We start from the raw sequence: 26,549 nt of genomic DNA on the forward strand, positions 1-26,549 counted from the left end.
TATGAATTTATGTTTCAATATGTGGTATGGTCAGGTTTGTATACCTCAAATTAAAACCCAGTGATGTCCACAGATCTGATGGTAACAAAATAAAAACGAAACTAAGATTATGCCCTGCATCATGAAGAAGAAGAAAAAAAAACGTTTATTTTGTGTTACATGATATAAATAGCCTACCTATTGGTGTTGCCTACCGTATAGGCTACCTCTATGAACAGTGCTAATTCAGGTTAAGAATACACTGTGACAAGAGCCAAAAATAAAATAAATAAATAATAAAAATAAAATATTAATAACAATAATGATTATGATGACGCATGCAAAACAGAGAGAAAAGACTAAATTGTATTAGAATAATTACACAATACCACTGTTACCAGTCAAATTAAATCATTAAACGAAAATCCATCTTTGCAGTGCATAGGTGACACAGAAGTGGCATCAGATCTGGCATTCATATATTTTCACTGCATTTACAATTGCATAAATAAAGCTATGAGATCGTTCAAATTAGAAATCAGAAATCAGGACCGGAATCAGGACCAGAAAAAAAGATATATATGTATATAGCCTACCTTTAATATATGTCCAAATAGAAACTGTTTATTTAAAATTGTAATAATATATCACAGTAGCCTACTGTTGTTTATACTATATTTTAATCAAATAAATGCAGGCTGGGTGAGCATAAGAGACTTATTTCAAAAACATTTTAAAATCCAACTGACACACACACACACACACACACACACACACACACACACACACACACACACACACACACACACACACGTTTCAAGGTGCGAAAAATACAACAACAAACAGTAAAATTGTACAATATTATAACAATTGAATTTATAATTATATAGGATTAGGCTTGTAACGGTTCACAAAATTCGCGGTACGAACCGCTGTCTGTTGCATTGAGACTCTGGTATGGCTTTATTTTGAAATTCTCGTCGGCAAAATAGAGGGAAAATAAACAATATTGACAATATTGTTTATAAAATGTAACTCACAATGTTAATTTAGTGTTAATTTAACTGTTCCGTTCCGTTCGCCTTACATACTTAATAATCGTGGCGTAAACATTACGTACGCCAATAGCAGCGCTTAGAAATCGTGACGTACGCCAATAGCAGCTGCAAAGCAGAAGCATTGTGGGAAATACAGACTGTTTTAACGAATAAACGTACAATTTGTGTTCTTGTCGTGTTTAACACGACCTCGTCGCAGGTAGACCCAACGTGAAAAATCGCAGCTTGAATATACAGTCACCGTCGAAGGGAAACACAGGTCTTGTCTGCCCTATAAATAGAAGTCGCGCGCTCTCTATATTTGTCGTTGAGGGCGAGCAGGCTGTCGCCACCCCATTGATCGCTAGATGGATCGGCTGATCTGGGCGGGTATACTCCCATCGTGGCTCGACGATCTTTTTTTTTTTTTTTAATTGCTCTTTTCAACATTGATAATTGCAATCAATGCTTTCTGACCTTTATTTATATATCATATTAGAATGATTTCTGAAGGATCAAGTGACACTGAAGACTCAAGTAGCCTAATGATGCTGGAAATGCAGCTTTGATCACACAATTCAATTCGAATTTTATATTCGTCTTGAACCGTTATTGGCTTTCGGCTCGGTCCTGCCGACCAAAATTTAGATAGCAGTCGCGCTGGCGCGAACACAACACAAAATAAAAAAAGACATTCATTTACGCTCTCAAATATATATATTTTTTTTATCGTTTTGCTTTGGAATTATTTCGACATTATGAATAAAATTGCTGCCCTCAAATGTTAACCTGGAGTCTTGCAAACTTAAGATAAAAATAAAATAAAATAAAATAAACCTTTGTTTATAACTAGGCTACTACAATAATAGCCTACATTTCATTTTTTTATAAGGAGCGGTTTTTGTTTTATATGCTGCAAAGAAGACACCCCACAAGATGGGTCCTCCATCATTGTTCAAAGTAAAAAAAGATCAACGAAAACGTACCGAACCGTGTCTGTCACCACTCACTGTATCGTATTGAACCGAACCGTGAATTTTGTGAACCGTTACATGCCTAATATATAGCCTAATTGAATGAAAGTATTCATTTGTTTTGAAAAACTACTGACCCCATACTTTTGAATGGTATAGTTTGTTTCATTACTACATTTACACCACATCTATTCATTTAACATAGCCTACACTTTATTGACTTAGAAACGAAGAAAATGACAGACAATTTATGTTATATGAATTTATGTTTCAATATGTGGTATGGTCAGGTTTGTATACCTCAAATTAAAACCCAGTGATGTCCACAGATCTGATGGTAACAAAATAAAAACGAAACTAAGATTATGCCCTGCATCATGAAGAAGAAGAAAAAAAAAACGTTTATTTTGTGTTACATGATATAAATAGCCTACCTATTGGTGTTGCCTACCGTATAGGCTACCTCTATGAACAGTGCTAATTCAGGTTAAGAATACACTGTGACAAGAGCCAAAAATAAAATAAATAAATAATAAAAATAAAATATTAATAACAATAATGATTATGATGACGCATGCAAAACAGAGAGAAAAGACTAAATTGTATTAGAATAATTACACAATACCACTGTTACCAGTCAAATTAAATCATTAAACGAAAATCCATCTTTGCAGTGCATAGGTGACACAGAAGTGGCATCAGATCTGGCATTCATATATTTTCACTGCATTTACAATTGCATAAATAAAGCTATGAGATCGTTCAAATTAGAAATCAGAAATCAGGACCGGAATCAGGACCAGAAAAAAAAAATATATGTATATAGCCTACCTTTAATATATGTCCAAATAGAAACTGTTTATTTAAAATTGTAATAATATATCACAGTAGCCTACTGTTGTTTATACTATATTTTAATCAAATAAATGCAGGCTGGGTGAGCATAAGAGACTTATTTCAAAAACATTTTAAAATCCAACTGACACACACACACACACACACACACACACGTTTCAAGGTGCGAAAAATACAACAACAAACAGTAAAATTGTACAATATTATAACAATTGAATTTATAATTATATAGGATTAGGCTTGTAACGGTTCACAAAATTCGCGGTACGAACCGCTGTCTGTTGCATTGAGACTCTGGTATGGCTTTATTTTGAAATTCTCGTCGGCAAAATAGAGGGAAAATAAACAATATTGACAATATTGTTTATAAAATGTAACTCACAATGTTAATTTAGTGTTAATTTAACTGTTCCGTTCCGTTCGCCTTACATACTTAATAATCGTGGCGTAAACATTACGTACGCCAATAGCAGCGCTTAGAAATCGTGACGTACGCCAATAGCAGCTGCAAAGCAGAAGCATTGTGGGAAATACAGACTGTTTTAACGAATAAACGTACAATTTGTGTTCTTGTCGTGTTTAACACGACCTCGTCGCAGGTAGACCCAACGTGAAAAATCGCAGCTTGAATATACAGTCACCGTCGAAGGGAAACACAGGTCGTGTCTGCCCTATAAATAGAAGTCGCGCGCTCTCTATATTTGTCGTTGAGGGCGAGCAGGCTGTCGCCACCCCATTGATCGCTAGATGGATCGGCTGATCTGGGCGGGTATACTCCCATCGTGGCTCGACGATCCTTTTTTTTTTTTTTAATTGCTCTTTTCAACATTGATAATTGCAATCAATGCTTTCTGACCTTTATTTATATATCATATTAGAATGATTTCTGAAGGATCATGTGACACTGAAGACTCAAGTAGCCTAATGATGCTGGAAATGCAGCTTTGATCACACAATTCAATTCGAATTTTATATTCGTCTTGAACCGTTATTGGCTTTCGGCTCGGTCCTGCCGACCAAAATTTAGATAGCAGTCGCGCTGGCGCGAACACAACACAAAATAAAAAAAGACATTCATTTACGCTCTCAAATATATATTTTTTTTTTATCGTTTTGCTTTGGAATTATTTCGACATTATGAATAAAATTGCTGCCCTCAAATGTTAACCTGGAGTCTTGCAAACTTAAGATAAAAATAAAATAAAATAAAATAAACCTTTGTTTATAACTAGGCTACTACAATAATAGCCTACATTTCATTTTTTTATAAGGAGCGGTTTTTGTTTTATATGCTGCTAAGAAGACACCCCAGAAGATGGGTCAAGTATAGCTCCATCATTGTTCAAAGTAAAAAAAGATCATACTTTATGATGTTAGTTTTAATAAAAAAAATAAAAAAATAAAAAATCAAGGGAATTTATCTGGCATTTCTTTCTTTTTGCTGTATCGAAAACGTACCGAACCGTGTCTGTCACCACTTACTGTATCGTATTGAACGGAACCATGAATTTTGTGAACCGTTACATGCCTAATATATAATTGAATGAAAGTATTCATTTGTTTTGAAAAACTACTGACCCCATACTTTTGAATGGTATAGTTTGTTTCATTACTCCTCTAAGGAAGCGGATGACTAAATCGTTCCTTCCTATTGACGGACCAAGCGTTGTTTTTGAGAACGCTGCTATGGCCGCCACATACACTTTGAGCGTAGAAGGGGTCCTGCCCTTGTCCATCAGCTCTTGTAGGAAGGAGAGAACCTCCGTCACCCCACAGTCTAGGGGCGACACGCCACGAGCTGTGCACAAGCTGGAGAACACTGACCATTTCGAGGAATAGAGACGTCGCGTAGACCGAGCTCTAGCCTGCGTGATCGTGTTTAACACTCCGCTTGGGAGGTCAGCGGGTACCCGTTGATGGCCCAAACATGGAGGGACCACAGCTCTGGGCGCGGATGCCAAATCGAGCCATTGGCCTGAGAGAGGAGGCCCCTCCTCACTGGCACTGGCCATGGGGCAGTGCTCGCTAGCTGCATCAGAACTGGGAACCAGGGTTGGTTTTTCCAGAACGGAGCTACGAGTAGCACTGAGCATCCTTCTTCCCTGATCCGTTCTATCACCTGAGGCAGGAGAGAGACGGGAGGGAAGGCATAGAGCGGGCGGCGGGGCCATACTTGAGCCAGCGCGTCCCTGCTCTTGGAGAAAAATTCCAGACAGTGAGCGTTTTTTTGAGACGCAAACAGGTCTACTTCTGCTCTGCCGAATTTCTTCCACAGCAGCTGGACTGTCTGTGGGTGTAGTGACCACTCGCCTGTCGGAACATTGTTCCTGGACAGTCTGTCTGGTCCTACGTTTAGGAGCCCTGGCACGTGCGCTGCTCTCAGAGAGCCCACACCAGGAGGCGTTCTGTCAGCCTGTGCAGGTTTCGGGACCTGAGGCCGCCCTGGCGATTTATGTAGGACACCACTGACATGTTGTCCGAGCGGACCAAGACGTGGTGTCCTTCGATACGTGTGCTTCGCTGAAGAGATGAAAAATCAGATATCAGCTGCCTGCGAGCTGTATTTATAGGCCTAAGCCACGCCCGTTTCGGCGGGACGTGACGCAGCGGCCGCGAAGCACCCTCATTGGGTCTGACGTCACGCTAGGCCTCGCTCGATAGGCTGCTGCAGTTGCCGCAGAACAGCCAATAAGCACACGAGCCGTCTTGCCTATGTCTGTATGCTGCCGCAACGCGTTTTACAATAATACAAAATTAAGAATAATTTTTTGGCTTCAATATCTCGCGGAAAAGGGATTTTCCCCTAGCGTAAGATACTTACGCAGTACGAGAGACCTCTCGTAAGAGAACTGCATATCATATGCACGTAAAAACTAATTTCCACGGATAAATTGCACGATAAGCACAATGCGTGCTATAGAGATGCATTTTTATGAGATCAGTTTGGTCGTGCACAAGCATAACATGTTCACATGCATACTTATATGATCACGTGTTCACGTTTATGAGTATTACATGTTCACGGGGGGTTTCTTGACAAAGCGACATCAACTACTGGCCTGGCTTGCATAATACAGCCTTTTTAGTGTTTATAGGGTTTGTTTGTAAAGAATTAGTTGTATTTAACAATATTTGACATTTTACACACAGTTATGACTGATATGTGTAGTGTATTACTTTAGTTTAACTGTTTACTGATAGTAATAATAGATCAAAATTCTTACTGTCAGTTAACAGGTTAGTCATAGGTATCCCTAATATGAACTCAATGTATTTTAATGCTGGCACTTTAGTTGAACCATCTGAAGATTTTAAATGCAACAATCAACATAAAACTGAGTTTTGGCCTTCAAAATATTTTTACAGTGTATTTTTATGACAATAACCCCAGACAGCAACATAGTGTTCCGGCCCACGTGTATTCCAGGTGTACCAGATGTGGGCTGGATCTGGGCTGATACTATGTAGCTGTCTGGTACTGGTGTTTTAGTGTTATTATGAACATTGCCATTATAGATAGAGATAGTCAGAATATGAAATACTGCTAAATGTAAAAGCAATCAAACATGTCATTCTTTATGATCAAACAGGGGACCCATAAGTCATTTTGTGTAATGAAATGAATATAACATGCATATGCTGCTGCTGTTGCTTATCTTTAGCATGTACACTTTAACTTGTGTGGAAATGGGCATATAATGGTGAAAAAATGGTGACCTAAAAATGGTAAATTAAGTGATTTTGTTCAAGTCAAAAATATGACTTAAAGCTGCTCTAAGCAATGTCGCGCATTTTTTAGGCCAAAACATTTTGTCACATACAGCAAACATCTCACCATCCGCTAGCTGCCTGTCCCCTAAACCGCGGTCTCTGTAGACAGCCCAGGCTCCACAAACGACAGGCTCACCTGCACCACGAAACATAACAAACTGTTAAACTGCTAAATCAAGCAGAAATATCTTTTTAAGGTAACAATTGTAGGTCACCACACAAGTTAAACTGTACATGATCTAGACTCTAGATAAATAAAATGCAACCACAGCAGTAAATCCGGGGAATGCTTTTATTTCTTCCTTTTGGTTTCAATTTTGAACATGTTGCAGTTCTTTTAAAAAAAGGTATACATTTAAAACAATTATAAAAAGATATAACATGATTTGATACTGTATGTTAGCAACAATTACACATTTTTCACTTTAGCAACAAAGTGGAGACCCACTTTTCTGTAATGAAAGACCAGTCTTATGGTTTGTGGTCTCTCAGACATTGGCCAATATCAGTTAAAAAAAAAAAGAAAGAAAAAAAAAAAAGATAAATAACAGGATACAAGATGCAAGTAACAACAGTCTAATAGAGAAGGTGGGATGCAATATCCAAATGTCTGGTGCAGGAAACAGTCAAACAGAATGGCGCAGGGACGTTGACAGGCAACCCGATCAGCGGTGGCAGAAGTGAAGTGAGAAATCCACATAAATCCAGGCACGACGCAATGGAAGATTGGTAAAATGAGAAATGGAAAGATGAGAAATAATCCCTGTTAGAAATGCAGAAACTCAGGAACTAGAATCCAACACAGACAAAGGCAGTATAGGCAAACAAGAAGCAGGACATGACACCGGTGCTGCGTTCCAGTCCACTTTTAGACACGCACTTGATAACTTCCCTAAGCACTTCCCCTTGGGGGAATCCCTGCTGCCATTTTGAAGTGCGTTCCACTTCGTGAAGTGGACGAGGGAAGTTTATATGGACAGACCCTCGTTCCCTCGATTTTGACCGAGGAGCGAGTCTGCTTCAAATGTACACTTCAGGCACCTATATGTCCCACAATGCAGTACGATTGTGACGTCACCACATATCTCATCTAATCACCACCACAACAGACAACTCTATGATATATTAATTATATATATTATATTTTTTGTTTAAAACAACCCAAACACACATTTGGATGCTGCATTAAACAAATTCTTAAAGAAAAAAAAGTAAATAATAAATCAACTCCACAGCTGATTCCAAGTGATCAAGGGCTTAGGACGTTCCAGTTCAGCCCATTGCAGTTTCCGCCAGTAGTGGGCACTCGCAATGACGTACATCCGAGTGAACGAGACGGAGGGAAGTTTGCGAGTGAAGGGCATGACAGTTTTGGACTGGAACGCAGCACGGGAATTCTCACAACGGTCTGACAACACAAGACGCCAGGCAATGAACATAGGTGCGGCTGATAGGTATCAGCTGACGTTGCTGATAATTATGGTAATTAGCAATCACCCTCACACACACACACACACACTCTCACTCACTTACAGGAGGAAAGAGAGACAGTTTACTTTACATCATTACATTTTTCTCCTGACTGACAGGTGATGCTTGTAATCCGATTATAACCCGTTAACCGACAAGATTAGAATGTTATATTATAATTAAATTTAAATAGAATGTATGTAGCCTATTTCTCAATACTTATCACTTTTTTCAAAACTCTTCACTCAGTTGTCTTAATCAACTTTCAGCTTCACTGCAGTTAATATCACATTTAAAATGTACTAAAACTACCAAAACACATCATTCATGTCTCAAATTAAGTCATTCTTTCAGAATACAAGTAAAGGTTTCACCCAACAATTAAAAATACAAAACAAAAAAACACAAACAACAGGCAGCAATATGCACTATTCTCAGCTGTTCAGAATTCAATGCAGTTTAATTACATGGTTCATGTTTACATTAAAGTACAAAATTATTTCCTTCTGTATAGATGGTGATGAAAATGAAATACTAAGACTTGTGTAGGTGTTTAGTTACATCTTAATTGTTTTTATTTTTTATTTTTTTTAGATTCAGAATATATTTCAATGTGGGATACTGTAACTGAAATATATTGCACATTTCAGTCTTATTCATTTTTGTGTTGTTAGGTTTTGAACTTAAAGGGACAATGTGTAGTTTTTTTAGGTATTTTATTATCTAAAATCAATATTTTTATTCATAAATATGTCCTCAATGATGTACAAATACCTCTGTCAATGATCTGACTTATCCTCGTAAACGAAGAATTTATTATCTTTATATACATGGGACGGGTAGGTCCACGGAGGCTTCCATGTAGTTCCGCCATCTTGAAAAACTATAATAGCAGAGAGGGACAAAAAGTACGTGACTGAAACCAGCAGAAGCGGAGGAGCAGAGCAGTGAGAGGCGCTTGTCACTGCCCCGGCAAGTTTAAAAGGCTGCACTGCACGGTTATTTATAATGGAGAACCATACATATGCTGAGTCACAGGATAAGGAGTCCTCGTTGTCGAAAAAGTCCAAAATAGACTGTAAAAGGAAACGTGACCGGAGATTACAAAAAACAAGGGTTAATGTTGGGATAGCTTTTTCCAGGTGGAAAGAGCTAATGCAGCAGAAAGCTTTCAAAAGAGACGCTGAAGTTGCTTCCTTTCTTCTCGACAGGTAAGTCAATGTTACGGTCTTGAAATAACAAACCTGTTCACCCTAAGGAAAACTCAATGAAGTGCTATTAGAAGACATCCTGTCATAGCTTTTTGGTACATAACGGCTACCGTAGATGCAACACGCATTTGAAAAAGCGAGGTGCTGGAGAGCACTATTTGTGGCAGAACCTTCTACCATATGACCAGCAGCGTGTGACGTACTCTGCACGCTACCAGCCGCGCCTGGCAACCGGACGCTTCAGGTGCTCTAAAAAGAAACCTGAATTTACGCCAGGTGTGGAGAGCATGACACGTTGCGTCCTAGGATCGACAGGTTCCCCTGCCCAGTGGCCAGACTGCTGTCGTCTGGTAGAGTGCATTTTTGTAAAACTCTGTGACATCCATAAAAGTCCAAAAAAACAGGGTAAATATGCACTGACTAGATGGACTCTAATTCTCAGAGACTACAGCAAGATCAGACAGCTGGTCCTGGGTAATGGTGCAGTCATGCAGAGCTCTACTCTGCAGTTGTTTGATGTTAATCAAACAACTCTCATTCAGTGGCACAACAAGCGACTGAAGAGGCAGGAATGTAATATTCTGCTGCAAGGGGTCAACTTGCCTGCCTACATTCCTGTTGCTCCCGTACCTCTCCCACCAGTGCAGGTACGCCCCACTGCTGCACCACCACAGCCTGGCCCTCAACATCAGTACCACTTGCCTCAAAGTACAGCAGGACAAGCAGTGGTCAAGAGGAAGTCTGCAGCTCCGGCCCAACGCACAGATTCTCTGCAGTCTGTCTGCCCAAGGTTGCCAGCTCAGAGGCAATTGTTCCCTCAGCAGACATCTCCACCTACCCCTGCCCCTTTGCCTACTGTCTCCGGCCCCAGCCCTGCCAGTGACCCTCTTGTGTATGTGTTTTCAACCCCACAAGCCTATGCATCTAAACGGATTACTCCTGCTGGCCCCCTTTCCTCACCACCACCTGCCCGGAGGACTTACAATCGGAAAGTTGATAAAAATAAATGCAGTCAGTGCCAACAGCCCCGCAACAAAGAAAGTGGCCACAGCCAGTATTATGGGTACATATACTGTCCCCAAAATGCTGGTATTACACTTGACCAGTGGATGGAGGAGATGCGGAGGAAGAGGGCAGATAAGAAAAAAACTGTTCAATATTAATCCCACATAACAGGTCTGGCATTTCAAAAATAATTAACATAACAGAAATAACATACTGTATATTACAGTTTTGTGAGCCATGTAAGGAGTGTTGATTTTGTCTTTTGTATATTTTTTACCAGTTGACCAGAATCTTCTACCTTTAGTACTTTTTTATTTGGTTTATTTATTTATTTATTTTATATTTGTGTTTTATATTTAATATTTAATTATTCAATTCATTTGTATCTGTGCCATGCTTACTGTGTGTATATTTTGTAATAAATTGTTAATATATTTAAACAGCAAGGCCTTTATTTATTGCCAACATTCACTCAGAGAAGACAATTACATTGTGGCAGTACTTTCAATTCTCATTTCTTTCATGTTTAAATTAGATTGTATTAATGAATTGGGTGTTTTTTTTCTGAAGCAAATATGTAACATACATACATACATACATACAAACAACACATATGAATATAGTAATAACTTTTTATACATTTAAGTTAAAACATATGGTAATATTTCAGTTAGGGTTTTTGGGTTAGAGATATTTCTATCTTTGTGTGTTTACTGCAATCATAATTTATCATCAGACATTTTGTCGTCTTTTATAAATCATTCTGTGAGCCTAAGTCAAAACATTATTATAATAATAATAATTATTATTATTATTATAGACCTATATATTTAATATGTATAGTACGTTTCAAGGAACTCCATATTCATATAGGTAATAAATATAAACATGTATCCATACAATGAGAAAAACATTAATAAAATTAACATATGAAACATTTTAAATTCCAGTGAAATATCACTCGCTATCATAATATTATATCACAAAGGCATTGACCTTGGATTCACAATCACCGTAGAACGAATCAGATTGACAGATCATTCTTGGCCAATGACGATACCACAATAATGTAAAGAAAGACCAATCGCGAATCAGCATTCATACTTTGGCGCGCAGTAAGCATCAGCTTGTGAAGTGAATGCAGTGTCGAACCGGTCGAACCAGACAACGGATTTGTAGTAAGTAAGTTAACTATTGTCTTTTTATTTTAATTTCAAAATATCTTCATTCAGGTTAGTTGGCCTGTTTTTTTGTTTGTGTAATCGTTAAAATGAATAAAACATCAGTTTCAACTAAAATGAAGCCATCCCTACAAGGCCATATTCTTCAATCTGGAAAATGGAAGAGAAAATAATTACATGTTAAAGAGAAAAAATATAAGAAGATAAATTATAGTGGTTAGTACAAATTGATTTGTCAATTTGTGATTTTTAGCAGCATTTCTAGAGATTAAATTTGTAGAACAAAATTAAATATATTCAGAGCAGTGTGAAATTATAGAGTGTAATTATTATGTAGTTATTGTCAATTTTATTGTCTCTTTTTTAATACCTTTTATTCATGTTTTTTCCTCATAAGTTAAAGATGGAAAATTAAAGGAAAAAAAAAACCTGTAGAATTATAAAGTATTAAAAAAATATAAAACGTCAAGTAGCCTATTAGCTTTGCAAATTAGCTTTTTTAAAGAAAAAGATAGCAATAAAGTAATATATGTTAATTATAGATTTATTTAAAAATATACAAAATGTCTGTTTGAGAATGATTTGTTCATGAAGTGTTTATTTTCAGGAGGTTTTTATAGTTTTTTACATTGCAGACATGTCAAAGCCAAAATCACACAAGGGCTTGGGGGATGAGGAGTGGATGTCTCGCCTGCGGCGGTTTGCCAACACAGGGGTATGGCCCTCTGAAGCTGGCAACAGACCTGCTCCTCGCCAAAAGAAGTGGTATGAGCTATTTCAGAGGGTACGTATTGGCAAATGTTAATGGGACAACATGCATAAAATCAGTGCAATGTACATACAATACTGCTTATCAGCTGACAATGTTTTTGCTGTAACAGATAGATAAATGCCCAAGGCAGGTCCGTGGGCAAGCATCTCTTTTTGGTGGACCTCAGAGTTGTCTTTGTGGTTTCCATCCTCCAAAGGTGTGTACAAAAGGCTTTCAAACATATAAAAAGGTAGGCTATTATTTCTTCAATAATGATCTGTCTTTTCTTTTGATCTTATTAGGTGACAAGCAATCAACCTGCTCCCACATCTGGCCCTGTCCCTACCTCAACCTCTGTAAAGTCTCCCAGACGACCTCCGTTTAACATATCAGTGGTAATACCAAACCCCTTGTGTGGGTGGATTGTCTGTGTATTGCATGTTTAATGTTTGATGGAGTGAGGCAGGTAAGAAGTGAATCAGACTTACACATGATTTATTTATAGATGTATGTAGTATTTATTATGCTTATACCACACAATAACAATAAAGTTACATTTAACCAAATTCATTTATTATATTTGTAACTCCCAATTTTAGTTTGAAAACTACGGTTTGGAGGGTCTTAGCACAAGAGCCAAACCTAACCTAAACATTCCAAGAAGGATTCATTTATTTACAAAATTATTATATATATATATATATATATATATATTTTTTTTTTTTTTTTTTGTCTGATTGGGTATACTATGTTAATATGCATTATGTGTCCTTACAGACCTCATCTGCTTCATCAGTTCCATTATCACACAGTGACAGCCCTGCTGCTATAACCACTGTGACAACCAGCACTTCTCCTTCCACTTCTGTGAGAACAAGTCCTTCTTTGTCTCCTATGAGAACCAGTCCATCTCCATCTTCTGTCAGAGCCAGTGCATCTCCATCTCCATCCTTGATAAGCACCCCTTATGCATCTGTAAATCACTTCTTTCTTATAGATGGCATATATATATGTGTGGAAGTTGCATATTAAAGCAATAAGCCCCTTGAAGCCGTGTTTTACAGTGGATTTAGAACAGCTAAGGGTCGCGGAGCCGAGTGCCTAAAACCCCCTTAGCTGTTCTAAATCCATTGTAAAATACGGCTTCAAGGGGCTTATTGCTTTTATAAAACGGTTACTCCATAAAAATATTCATATTAATATTTATTTTATTCATAAAATAAACACCAGCAACAAAAAATATATATATAACGTTATAACACATTTATTCCTCCGCCAAGCAATGTAGTTCCAAAGAGCAACACATGCAGCAACAAAACATCAGAAACGGCAGTTGCGCAGTAACACTAATGTAATGCGGTCACAGCTGTATGTTTGTTGAGTAATTTACAACGGCTTCGAACGCGGCTCAACCAATCAGAATCAAGGACTGGAACTACCCGTTTTATAATGAATGTTTTATGGCATATTAACAGAAACAAACATAAATCACAAAAAAAAAGTTAAACCTGAAGTGTCTTTAGGGTGATCCTGTTGCTTCTGGTAGTCATACTTTTATGGCTGTTCCTGCACCATCTTCATCTCCTGCTGATTCTTCCATTCCTGCACTGCCAGCTGAGATGAGGAAGACAATCCCCTCACAAGATCAGAGGTGGATAGTATCTACACTTTTTCAAGCTGGCAGACTTAGACCAGACTTGAAGCTCTGGTATGAGCCTCCAGTCCCCTCCCTTATCTACCACCAGGCTCCATCTCTAGACCGTTTCTTCACACACAGGCTGCTGGTGTGGATGCCCTACCACCAATGGAAGGTTAGGCTGCTATGTCCTGTCTGTGGGAAGCAATTAACTGGTTACGGCATCCACAAAAGAGCTCGCAAGGTCCTCGACATTGACCGATATTACCTCATGGTGACAGAGACACTCAGGTGTACTGTCTGTCGAACCAATTACTTATCAACCAGCCAGACTGTCCTGGACCAACTGGACTTGCCACACAGAAGACTCTTTCGCCTCATCTTGACATACAAGTAAGAATTTAAATACATCACACAAAATCATATTTTACTCCATCCATACTAATTGTTCTTTATAAAGAACAGCTAATGATAGAAAACAATGTTCCATGTAAAACATATATACTGATGTGGTTTTATATAGATAGATAATTCTTTTTGTATTTAAAGATATGCGTGTGACATTCGTGTCATACGTCTGCTGAGGGAGAGGACACTTGGCAATAGCCCTGCCCGACTGGCTAAACAACTAAAGGAGAACCATGGGGAGGAGTGGCTCGACAGATTGGCACACTACATGGGGGAATGTGCAGCCTTTGTTGACTGCCCCAGCTCCTTGCCAGTTGTTTTCCAGGAGCCACCAGAACCTTTTGAAGTCCCTACCAGCAAATGGCTACTGACTGTTTATGGGAAGGACATTGTCAGCCGACTGGATCACATTAAGTCCAGCATCACTTCAACTTTTGGGTCCATTTTAAAAATGGACTCAACAAAAAAGGTAGAATTTAATAGACTTTATGCTTTTGTATTGCATTGATATTGTATGTGCCACACAATGTGTTATTAATGGTCTGTATCTACATATTGTTTTTGATTTCAGATCACAAAGAAGCTGGCAGGAACAGCCAAGGGGACAGCACAATGGCTATCCTCTGTTGGCAATGAGACAGGCCAGATCCTCATCAGTGTTCTGACTGCCCAGGATGGACCTGGTCTGGACTCAATGGTCTCAGGCCTTATCAGCAGGTACCAGCAGGCAGGTGTGGATCCTCCAGTGCTCCTGTATGTGGACTAGAGGCTGACATTTTTTCGGGAATCCCACGGGTCACGGGATTCCCGTGGGATTCCTGCAGGATGGGAGTCATCTTTGCTATTAATCACGGGATTTGGACGGTACAGGATAAATGGTTAACGGGAGCAGACGGGAGCGGGAATTAACCAATAGCAAAGATGACAAAAAAAGAAAAAAGTAAATGCACCATTTTGTAGTTTCCTTTTAATACGCCTACAATGTAACGCAATTAAAAAATAACTGAAAACTGATTATAATTTAACCAACAGTAATTCTGGATTGCGTCCACCAACAAGTAAATAGGAAATAAGCGAATCAGAACACTGCGCGCCAAACCAGCAGTATGTGCGCAAGCGTGAACCACTAGTGTTTCTGTCTCACTCTGGATCTGCCGCTGCATCACATTTCTCTCTGCGTGGCGTGGAGTGTCCGTTTTTATGTCGCCTCTCATGTTAACTGGTTAGAGCTTGTGTTAGAGCACAATACCTGCGTGACACACACACTTCTCGAGCCGCGCCGAAACCGAGTGCTAGAAATAGAACCGCAACCGACGCCTATTTTTCACACGACACGCAAGAGTGTTGGAAGTTTTCAGACAAAATTGAAGGCGCAAATACATATTAATAAATTACATTTTGATGCTTGAAAGTCTCTCGGTTTTGACAAATGCATATATAATTGCAATTTAAAAAATAGGCCTAATTATCGATTTTCAAATATTGCCCCTGTCAATAGGCCTACAGAACGAAATATTCTGCCGACGTTGTCTTTGTTGTATCAGGCTATATATATTATGTTTAACATCCAAATGTAGATGGTCTGTCGGCGCACAGAGCCACGCAGTCTCAGACAGCACGTTAAGTTCGTGAACACCGAATTCCCTTTTCTGTCTTATCTATTTGTGTTTGAACAGACATGTGCACGGAAAAATAAGCCAGTGTCCGTCTCAACGAGTTTCCCCGTAAACGCAGTCAAAATAAAACGGATGCGTGTCATTACCGGTATTGGATATGTGCATTCGTCTTAAAGGGACAGCACCCAATATACCTGCAGCTGTTTGTGTCACCAAAGTTAATCAAACAACAAAAGAGAAAGAGAAAAATCATGTTTTGTCAAAAGATAAACTGTATTAATATTTAATACAGTTCATTTACCTGAAAAACATAAAGCACTGCTTTATTTCTCGTGTATTTGTGTTTTATTGTATTTATATTTGTATTTTGTTTATTAGTTTCTATGCAGATGCACTAGGCCTACCCTACACAATTACCCCAATCATCCTAGAATTATTCATTCTTTACAAAAAGAGCTATTCAAATCATCAGGTGAAATTGTTTTCAGGAAGTAGCAGTAAAGCAAGAAGAAGTGCAAGATAGTTTTTCTAAATTTCATTTGACTCTATGTGCCTATAGGGGTGGGTTGGGGATGGTGGCAATGTAGTATCTGGATATTTGCCGCGGGACGAGGGCTTCGATTACCTCTCTCTTTTTTGACCATACATGTGTTTGGACCCCTGTATGTATTAACTAAACACTAATTGAAGAAAAAAATATATGGGAGCGGTACAGGAGCGGGAGTCAGTTTAAACAGGAGCGGGATGGGACTGGGAGTCAATTTACCAGGAGCGGGATGGGATGGGATTATTTTTTAAACTTTGGTCTGGGAATGGGACGGGACAAGATTTCTTTCTATGGGAGTGGGACGGGACAGGAGTGAAAATCCACTCCCGTGTCATCCTCTAATGTGGACACGGGATGCTGTATTGAGGAAGGACAGAGCAAGCTTCAGACCCGATTTGGAGAATGGCCTACACTTAACATCAGGCTGGACATATGGCACTTTATGAGACGGCTGGCAACAGGGTGCACTACGGATGCCCATCCCCTCTACCCAACATTCATGGCAAGGCTATCTGAATGCATATTTGAGTGGGACCCACATGACATTGCTCTTTTACGTCAGGCGAAGAGAGAGCAACTGGAGGATGAAGGGCTGCTTTTCATCAGCGGGCACTTATTGAACAGGCGGATAACAAAGAAAGAGTTGTCCCTCTACTGCCGCCGAAGGACTCGTGGAGTAGAGACTACTATCCGCCTAATTGAGCACCTTCTGAATGAATTAAAAGGGGAAAAAGGGAAAGATCTTCGAGGTGTCCCTCTGCTGGACATTGTGCGGATTGAGCACATCTGGCGTGTTCAAAAGACACATGTGAAGTGCATCCAGGATGTGCCAGGTGTGTTGCTCTACACAGAGATGGGCACCACCACTACCAAGGGAGGCATAGTGCTCACCAAATACAGATGTGCTAGGGGCTCGACCTCCCTTGAATCTTTCCACCTCCACCTGAACAGGTTCATTCCAGGTTTGTGGCATATTAGCATTTTACTCTAATCAGCATTTAGATATTTTAGAATGTTATAATTTTTTCCATAACATTACACATTCTGAAAAGAAAACTTTAAAACGAGACTATGCTATTTGCAAGTATTCAGTCTGCACTTAATGATATGTTTCCTTGTAAAATCTCATTTTTAATGGCCTCATTTTCCATAGGATCCAGCGCAAACACCTTGAATTTTCAGCTGTATCTCCTGGAAGGCCTGAACAGATGGAACCAGGACCGAGCAGCAGCATCTGTGGTCACCAAGCCCTCCTCTCTCCTCACCTATGCAGGCGATGTAGTGCACTGTTTGAACACCAATAGTTTGAAGGTGATTTGTAGGAAATATGTTCCTACCTTCCAACCCCCTGCTAAGTACACAGGTAAGTCTCATTGTAGAGCACACGCCTTTAATGACCACTTATCATAATAAGTTCTGCATTCTGCTTTCTTTAGGAGAGCTTATTGGAGTGGACTACCTGCTCAGTCAGACAGGACAACCACTTCAAAGAGTGAACCCAGATGCAGAGGAGACAGACCAGCTGCTGGAAGATGTTAATGTGGAAGAGTTGGAAGATGAAGGATTTGAAGAGGACTTACCTGATGACCCTACCATGACATTATTTTATGAAGACCTCACTACCACTGGTGACAGGGATGCAGCTTCTTCTTCCTCCGCCCCACCAGCCGCTGCTGCATCCTCCGTCCCGCCAGTCGCTGCTGCATCCTCCGCCCCGCCAGCCGCTGCATCCTCCGTCCCGCCAGTCGCTGCTGCATTCTCCGTCCCGCCAGTCGCTGCTGCATCCTCCGCCCCGCCAGTCGCTGCTGCATCCTCCGCCCCGCCAGTCGCTGCTGCATCCTCCGCCCCGCCAGCCGCTGCATTCTCCGCCCCGCCAGCCGCTGCTGCATCCTCCGTCCCGCCAGCCGCTGCATCCTCCGTCCCGCCAGCCGCTGCATCCTCCGCCCCGCCAGTCGCTGCTGCATTCTCCGCCCCGCCAGTCGCTGCTGCATCCTCCGTCCCGCCAGTCGCTGCTGCATCCTCCGTCCCGCCAGTCGCGGCTGCATTCTCCGTCCCGCCAGTCGCTGCTGCATCCTCCGTCCCGCCAGTCGCTGCTGCATTCTCCGTCCCGCCAGTCGCTGCTGCATCCTCCGTCCCGCCAGTCGCTGCTGCATCCTCCGTCCCGCCAGTCGCTGCTGCATCCTCCGTCCCGCCAGCCGCTGCATCCTCCGTCCCGCCAGCCGCTGCATCCTCCGCCCCGCCAGCCGCTGCTGCATCCTCCGCCCCGCCAGCCACTGCTGCATCCTCCGCCCCGCCAGCCGCTGCATTCTCCGCCCCGCCAGCCGCTGCTGCATCCTCCGTCCCGCCAGCCGCTGCATCCTCCGTCCCGCCAGCCGCTGCATCCTCCGCCCCGCCAGCCGCTGCATTCTCCGCCCCGCCAGCCGCTGCTGCATCCTCCGTCCTGACTGCCTCTTCAACCTCTGATGTATCCACGGGTCAGCCTGATGTCAGTGCTCCAGATTCCCCTACTCAAGTGTCTGAGAGGGATTTGGTATGTAAAATTTAATTATTTAAAAATTAGTTTTATGTAAAGTTATCATTTTAGCTTTTGGTTATATTTGAAATCATACCATATTATTTTTCTTTATGCCATTGTCTCAGGCTGTGGATGACAAAAATGTGCCAGGGATGGATCGGGTGGATAGCCTGGCAGATTATCTAGTGCAGCTACGGGATAAGACTGGACTAACTATCTGCAATCAGCAGGTGTGTCATTTTTACAGAAATAATGGAATAAAAGAAAAAATATCAGTAACAATTTACAATAAGTCTCATTTGTTAGCATAAGCTAATGTATTAACATGAACTAACAAAGAGCAATACATTTGTTACAGTATTTATCAATCTCATTGTTTGTTCGTGTTAGTTCACAGTGCATAAACTAATGTTAACAAACATAACTTTTGATTTTAATAATGTATTAGTAAATGTTGAAATTAATGTTAAGAATAATAAATACTGCATGGAGCATTGCTATAATGCTATAACAGGATATTGATCATCTTAGTTCGTGTTAAGTAAAGTAGTTAACTAATGTTAACTAATGAAACCTTATTGTAAAGTTAAACTAAAATATCTTTATTCAATTCATTATTTTCTTTTATTTACAATAGTGTGTTTGGTCTGTTGAACAATATTGCATGTAACTCATCTATGTTTGTCTTGTGTCATTTTCAGGTCAATGATATTGTGGCACTTTGGCATAAACTGCTTGATTATGACAAAGAGCAGGTGGTGTTTGCTTCTAGACAGCAGGACACCAGGTTAACCACAGGGAGATTTAAAAAGAAGGCAGTTTTTACTCCTGGGGTGGACAGTCTAAAGCACTGTGTTCTAGGCTCCACGGCTTCACCCGCTCTGTGGCCAGACTGTTGCCGGCTTGTTGAGGCCATTTTTATCAGACTGTGCAGAATCCACAGAAGTCCCAGGAGGAAGGGGAAGAGCTCATCTACTAGGTGGACTCTGATCTTACGTGACTATGGCACGATCAGGCAACTGCTCCTCAATAATGGGCCTATTATGCAGAACACAAATCTCCAGCTGGTGGAGGTTAATCAGGCCACTCTGGTCCAGTGGCACAATGAAAAAATAAGAAGGCAAGACCTGAGTGTTTTGTTGCAGGGCATCAATCTTCCTGCTCCTCTACCTGTTGCCGCTGAGCCTCTCCCACCTGCCAGCGTTCGGCCTGCTTCACTTAAGAAGCCTATCACCTCCATGTCCATGCAGCCTGAAAAAACAGCTGAGGTGGTTAGAACAAAATTACCATCCCAGAGGCTGCTGCTTCCTATGCCTCAAGGCCTTATGGGACCAGTCCAGGTTCCTACAACTGGGCTCAGCTCTTCTGCTACCTGTGTGTCTCAATCAAACCCTGCTTTCACTGTGTATGTTGTCCCTACGCCCACAGCAAACCCTTTTTTAACTCCCCAGGCCAGCAGTGCTCCTCCACCCTCTGCAACTCTCCATACACGTCAGCCACGTGCGTACAATAGGAGAGTTGAGGCAAACACCTGCAAGAAATGTGGCCAGTTCAGAATAGCAGCAACTGGTCATAGCCAATACAAAGGCACCATTTACTGCCCAAACACTGAGACTTTAAGCAAGGAACAGTGGCTTGACCAGATAAAAAAAAAAAGTGATCTTGAGCATGATAGATATATAGTTCTATAGATTGATATAATTGTTCATTATAATTTAATGTTTTGTGTGTGGTTCATTGATATAATTGTTCATTATAATTTAATGTTTTGTGTGTGGTTCACTACCTGTTTGTTTTTTTGGTTAAAATAAAAATCTTTATATATATAAGTGCTTATTAATTTACAATTTACTTGATTTATCTTGACCTCTGATTTATCCATAATGTCAGCGTGATGTCAATGCTCCGTTTATTAATTTACTCAAAAAATAAATATAGTTCAGTTAGAAAAGAGAGTAATTTAAAAAAGATTTATTATATTCAATGGTGAAATGATAAAATAAATAATACATTTCAATAAACCACATATTCATATAATAAATACATTTTAACATGTATCCATACAATGAGAAATACGTTTTTTATAAAATAAGTGTTAAGGCATAAAAGCACATGAAATTTATTCATATGTGTTCATTCATTAAGAAAAGATTAGAAAAGATATTGGGTGATTTCAACCTTGTCCGAGGTGGGACTCGAACCGACGTCGTTCACGTCAGTGATTTTGCCCATGAAATATGTAAAAAGGCAATTTTCTATAAAATATGAATACCAATCTACCAAGAATCACACAGCAGTGTGAAGGGTCGGTTTACCTTTTCCCTTTCCTTTAATTTTTTTCTTCAATTTTTCTCATTTTTCCTTCTCTTTTCCCTCTTTTTCCTTCTTCCCCTTCTTCCCCTTCTTTTTCCTTCTCCCCTTCCTCAAACAAAAAGGCTGTCTCTTTTCCAAATGCTGTAACTTTTGATTCTTTTGTCCAAAAATTATTATTTTTTTATCCAGATGCAGCTAACACTGCGGCACTACGAATCAAGTCCGCGTGAACCGGAAGTTGCAAACGACTTTTCTCCAGTGTTGTGCCGTATTTCCCAGTGAAAGGGAATATTGAACAGAGGGCAGGGTTTTACTCTAGCGCTCCTCCTCTCCATCTCTCACTCATAGCAGACTAACGGTTTGAGGGAATAGCGTTTCCCAACCCAAGCCGTCAAACCTACATCATCAGAGAAGGAACGCCATTCCAGACCGGAAGTAACTTTTCAGACTTTGATTAAAGATTACGACGGCAAACAATTTTTTTCTGTGTATTAACTTGCACAGATTAATTTTTCACCACAAGACTAGTAATATGCGCTAACAAAGTAAATAGGGTCAATTTTGATTTCAGTTGGACTTTAAGTACAACAGCTCTAGGAGTTCGCTAAGATCCCGCCTTCATAAACTGCATGCAGCCGTGTTGCTGGGAGGAAGTCTGTCGCCTTCAAAACCTGCACTCGCTGCTGTGGTGGGAAGGCGAGTGTGTGACCACAGGAAAGCGGAGGGCATTACTCAGAGGATTAGCGGCATTATCGAAAAAGATATGATGCCAGTTAGCACCACTGATGGTGAGGGGATTATAAGTGCTGCTGCTAATGTTTCAAGTTTTTCATACAAGTAGTTTACCAGATAGATTATTATATGTAGGCTTAATATAGTCTAGGCTAAGCCTACCCATATAGATTTTTATTTAAAATGTATTTTATGTTGCTTAATGTTTCACATGCAACAGTGAGCCAGTGCACAATTATTTTATGTAGCCTATTTTAATTTTCTGTGCATAATTTATTTTGTTAAACTACACAAATGCCATTATCTGTACCGTATCCCAACTGTTAAACAATAAAACATCAATTGAGCAATATAACATGCATTTGTTTTTCAGTATATGAGCAATATTTTGCTTTTTATGTTACACTATTGATACTGTGAGAAATGTACATTCTCAGGAAAATAGCCGCTTATCAGTTAATCGTTAATCGATCGATAATGATTCATGAATTAATCGATAATTTGCTTTTTTTTTTCTACTGAGGAATCAATCAAGCAAACAAACAAATGTAAAGCCTGCATGATGGGTTCCAGAAAGTGTTCCTGTGTGTTTTATTTTATTTTATTTTTTTTACATTATTTGTATTTATATATTCAGACATTTGTATCCAGTAAGAGTAAAATCATTGAAAGCATTATTTAAATAAATCCATTTATGTCATGCTTATATTTTATTCTGTACTGAAAGCAAAAAAAAAAAAAAAAGAAAGAAAGAAGCTAAGTGTCCCTCGTAAATATGTATGTTGTAAGACAAAATGGATCAGTGAAACTGCATTAACCAATGCAAAATCTCTTAAAGGTAAAACTGTTTTTGTTTTCACGTACTGGTAAGGGGAAAAAAGCAACAATGGTTTTAATGCTTGTCAAATTGCATGCAGATAAACTACGAACAATGAGCCATCAGTGTATGTATTTTATATTATTATTAAATATATATATATATTCCGTGTTTACACTGGATGCGAGTGGCACAATGCGGAAGCCACTTGATGATCGACACCCGCGAGTCTGCAGATCTGCTCGATCCTCGTGGCAATTTCACCGTCTTCTCAGACTGACAGATACATAAAAATAAAGGTGAATTTGGGTTACTTTAGTTTTGCCCGTACTTTGTCATGTTAATTAAATTATAATCAAATTGATTTTGTTTTATTGACCACAATATTATCGCTGATATTTGTTTGAGAGGGGCACTTTTGATTAATTTTGGTAAAACAATAAATCCACAGCTAGCCGTGGATTATCCCTTACATATAAGTTTATAAAGATATATATTTTGTGTCAAAACAACAGCGGTTATTCTTTGCAAGTTTCTGCGCTGACAAAAACATTCGAAAAATAACCTGGGCGAACGCGCGTCACTAATTGTGACGTCACAGACAGAGTCGCCCATGGCTTGGCTTCACTACTTTGACGTCACAGACTCTTCTCAGGTTTTAGAGTAGATCAGTTGTTTTCTAGCTGTACAAGCGATCTGACTAGCTTTGCTGATACATGTGTGGTGAAAAATTGCTCAAATTGTTTTATATCTCTCGATCTGTGTTTTATCTCGTGATTTTTTGTATTTCATTCGTTCGATCCGTGCTATTTACGTTCAGTGGACTTGTGATAAGTTAGTGACAGAACATCAGAGAAACATCTGGAGCAACATGGGTCAATCTGGCAGTTACATTGTAAAGGAAGATGCTGCTGCATCTGTGTCTCCAAGGCCTGTCCCAGAGACAGTAGAGAAGAAGAAGAAGAAGAAAGGGGGGTGCTTTAGATGGGCTTTCTCTCGGAAATCCAAGAAAACTTCCACTGAAGCCCAACAGAGTCAGTGCAGCAGCCAACAGCCTGAGAGATGCTGTGATGGGGAAGCTGAACAGAACAGCAACACTGAACACAATTCAGTGTACAGCAAGCACAGCTGTGTGCCTTCTCTGACCAGTGTGCCAGATGATGATCAAGACACTTCCAGGCAAGAGCAAAGGGACATCAGCACACAAAACAGTGGTCCTTCTCTGACTGTGCCATCTGTGACAGAGGAGAACATCACCTCAGTTCACAGCAAGCACAGCTGTGTGTCGTCTCTCACCAGAGTGCCAGATGACGATAAAGACACTTCCAGGCAAGAGCAAATCAGCACACACAATAGCAATCCTTCTCTGGCTGAGGAGAACAACAACTCAGCTTCGACATCGGATGACATTTCTTGGAAGAATGAGGATGAAATTATCCATATAAGTTCAAAGGGAAAGACAGGTCAGTTTATATAACAAGCCCCAACATGACTCATAAAATGTGCAAAAAGTACCTCCTGGATTTTGGTTGTGTGAGGCGCCACAATAATGTGTCCATTCTACAGCTATCTTTAGTCTGCATTTTATTTTATTGTTTGTGGTTTATACTGTAAATGTAGTATGTCCCTCTTTTTTGTAACAGGGGACATCTCGCAGCACTATGAAACGATGAAAAAACTGGGTAGAGGATCATATGGATGCGTCTACGAAGGGATCCGTTTGTCTGATTCACAAAAGGTTATTTTTTTGCACTCTTGGAAGTTGGAATTTAAATTCATTAAAAGTTACATCAAGGTTAATTACTGGAATCATGACATTGTGACCTCTGCACATATAGTTAATTAATTGTAAAACAAAAAATCTTATTTTTTCTTTCCCTTGGAGAACAGGTGGCAATCAAATATGCGCCGAAGACAGAAGCCATGGAAAGTGTCCGTATTGTAAGTAAGCAATTCCTCTCTTCGTTTTATTACTCTTAGAGTACACAGTCACATTAATAATAGGACATTTAAACAAAACACTCTGTCAGCTTCACTGGTTACTTCTGAATATTACAGTTTGGTTCCAAAACGTGATAAATCCATTTTGATTAATTTGAGTAAAAATGTCTTTTCTTTACCAAGAAACCAACAATTACTAAAAACACACACAAAAACTTATTTTTGCACGGGCATTTTGCACTAGTTCCCATTAAAATGACAAAATTCGACAGTAAATGTGACCGAAACTTTAGTAACTATTTCCAGTATTTCAATGACTTAACTCTTCAAACCTATACTTACCCAAATGCAGGACATATTTTTTTAGTAATTCGTTTAAATTTAACCATGTCCCCTAATTATCTCACTTTTGTATAACTATTATCTCTCCTGTAGGGTCTATTTGGCAAATCCCTTCCAAATGAGGTCGCCATGATGGCTCTTATGAACAAAGGTCCCAGTGTTCCTCAAATTCTAAAGCTGCTGGACTGGTACGAGACACCAGAGGAATATATCCTGGTCTTAGAGCGCCCCATGCCATGTGAAGATATGAGGCAGTTTTTACTGCAAAATGGTGGCGTACTGAAGGAGTCGACGGCACGAGCTGTGATGCGTCAGGTTGTCACTGCTGCAAGAATATGCAGTGAGAGGGGCGTCTTCCACAGCGACATCAAGATGGAAAACCTGCTCATCAACCCAAACACCTTGCAGGTCAAACTGATAGACTTCGGTTGTAGCGAACGCTTGAAGAAGTCTCCTTACTCGAAATTCAGTGGTATGTATTATTCCACAAATCTATGGTGAATAAATGGAAAAAAACCTATGGAGACACAAATTCATTGCAATGGACGAAATCTTGTTCTTTCTTCCAGGCACGAGAGTTTATGCTCCCCCTGAGTGGGTCGACCATCAAACCTTTCATGGCAAGCCTGCAACGGTGTATTCTTTAGGCGTACTGATGTTCAAGATGCTGTCTGGGAAGTATCCTCGTGGGAACCTCCCTCAGATGTTTGCTGAGCCCTGGTACACAGAAGACATTTCCAAAGGTGAGAGCATGTGGACGGGTCATACAGGAACTTTTATTACTGCTTAAAATAATATGATCAGTTATGCAAAGTATAACACTTACAATAATAACTGGACATCTCTCCCCTCTTCACAGAATGCAGGGATCTGATGTCTTCATGCATGGAAAGGGATCCAGCCAAGCGGATTAATATGGAAAAGATCCTCCTCCACGACTGGTTCCAGGTATCGATCCTCACCTAAAAATGTTTGGAAATAAGATACCGTCATGAGAGGAAGAACGAGAAACAAAAGAAACCCAGAGAGTAGGTAAAAAAAAAAAAACTTATGTGCCTAAAAGAAAAAAGGTAAGGAAAGGAAGTATCTATGTGTATATATCCATAGATGCAATTACAGGTTAAAGCACAGCTTACATGCACATGCAAATGAAGAAAAAAATATTTATCTAAAAATATTTATTTTTATTTATAATTACCTGTTATATAATTCAAAGCAGCTTTTACATGTTGCATGCTTCTTTTAAAAGTATTTATAATTATATTTGAGCAATATGTAAAGCTCAAGAAAGGAGGAGGCAGGAACCGGGCAAACGTTCAACAAACTTTAATCCAAAAGTAAACTGACAACAAAACGTAAGTAACCCCCCAAACCCCACCCTCAAATACTTCTTGCCAGTTATGTGGCTTTCATGGCAAGCCTGCAACGGTGTATTCTTTAGGCGTACT

General features: G+C 39.9%; 2 protein-coding genes across 2 annotated transcripts; both read left to right on the forward strand.

The window, feature by feature from the left end:
- The first annotated feature begins 13,763 nt into the window (after nucleotides 1-13,763).
- On the forward strand, nucleotides 13,764-15,204 carry LOC311303003 (uncharacterized protein). Its single transcript, XM_084429205.1, has 3 exons — nucleotides 13,764-14,263; nucleotides 14,420-14,747; nucleotides 14,850-15,204. Exons 1-3 carry the CDS (start codon nucleotides 13,791-13,793, stop codon nucleotides 15,042-15,044), a joined length of 996 nt encoding a protein of 331 aa, XP_084285331.1. The 5' UTR covers nucleotides 13,764-13,790; the 3' UTR covers nucleotides 15,045-15,204.
- An 8,301-nt stretch (nucleotides 15,205-23,505) lies between these two features.
- Nucleotides 23,506-26,152, forward strand: LOC311302900 (serine/threonine-protein kinase pim-2-like). The gene is made up of 6 exons (XM_084429027.1): nucleotides 23,506-24,281; nucleotides 24,462-24,556; nucleotides 24,709-24,759; nucleotides 25,195-25,573; nucleotides 25,671-25,844; nucleotides 25,961-26,152. Exons 1-6 carry the CDS (start codon nucleotides 23,690-23,692, stop codon nucleotides 26,065-26,067), a joined length of 1,398 nt encoding a protein of 465 aa, XP_084285153.1. The 5' UTR covers nucleotides 23,506-23,689; the 3' UTR covers nucleotides 26,068-26,152.
- The last annotated feature ends 397 nt before the right edge of the window (nucleotides 26,153-26,549 follow it).

Source organism: Rutilus rutilus (genome assembly GCF_951802725.1).
Source record: "Rutilus rutilus genome assembly, chromosome: 13".
Lineage (NCBI taxonomy): Eukaryota > Metazoa > Chordata > Actinopteri > Cypriniformes > Leuciscidae > Rutilus > Rutilus rutilus.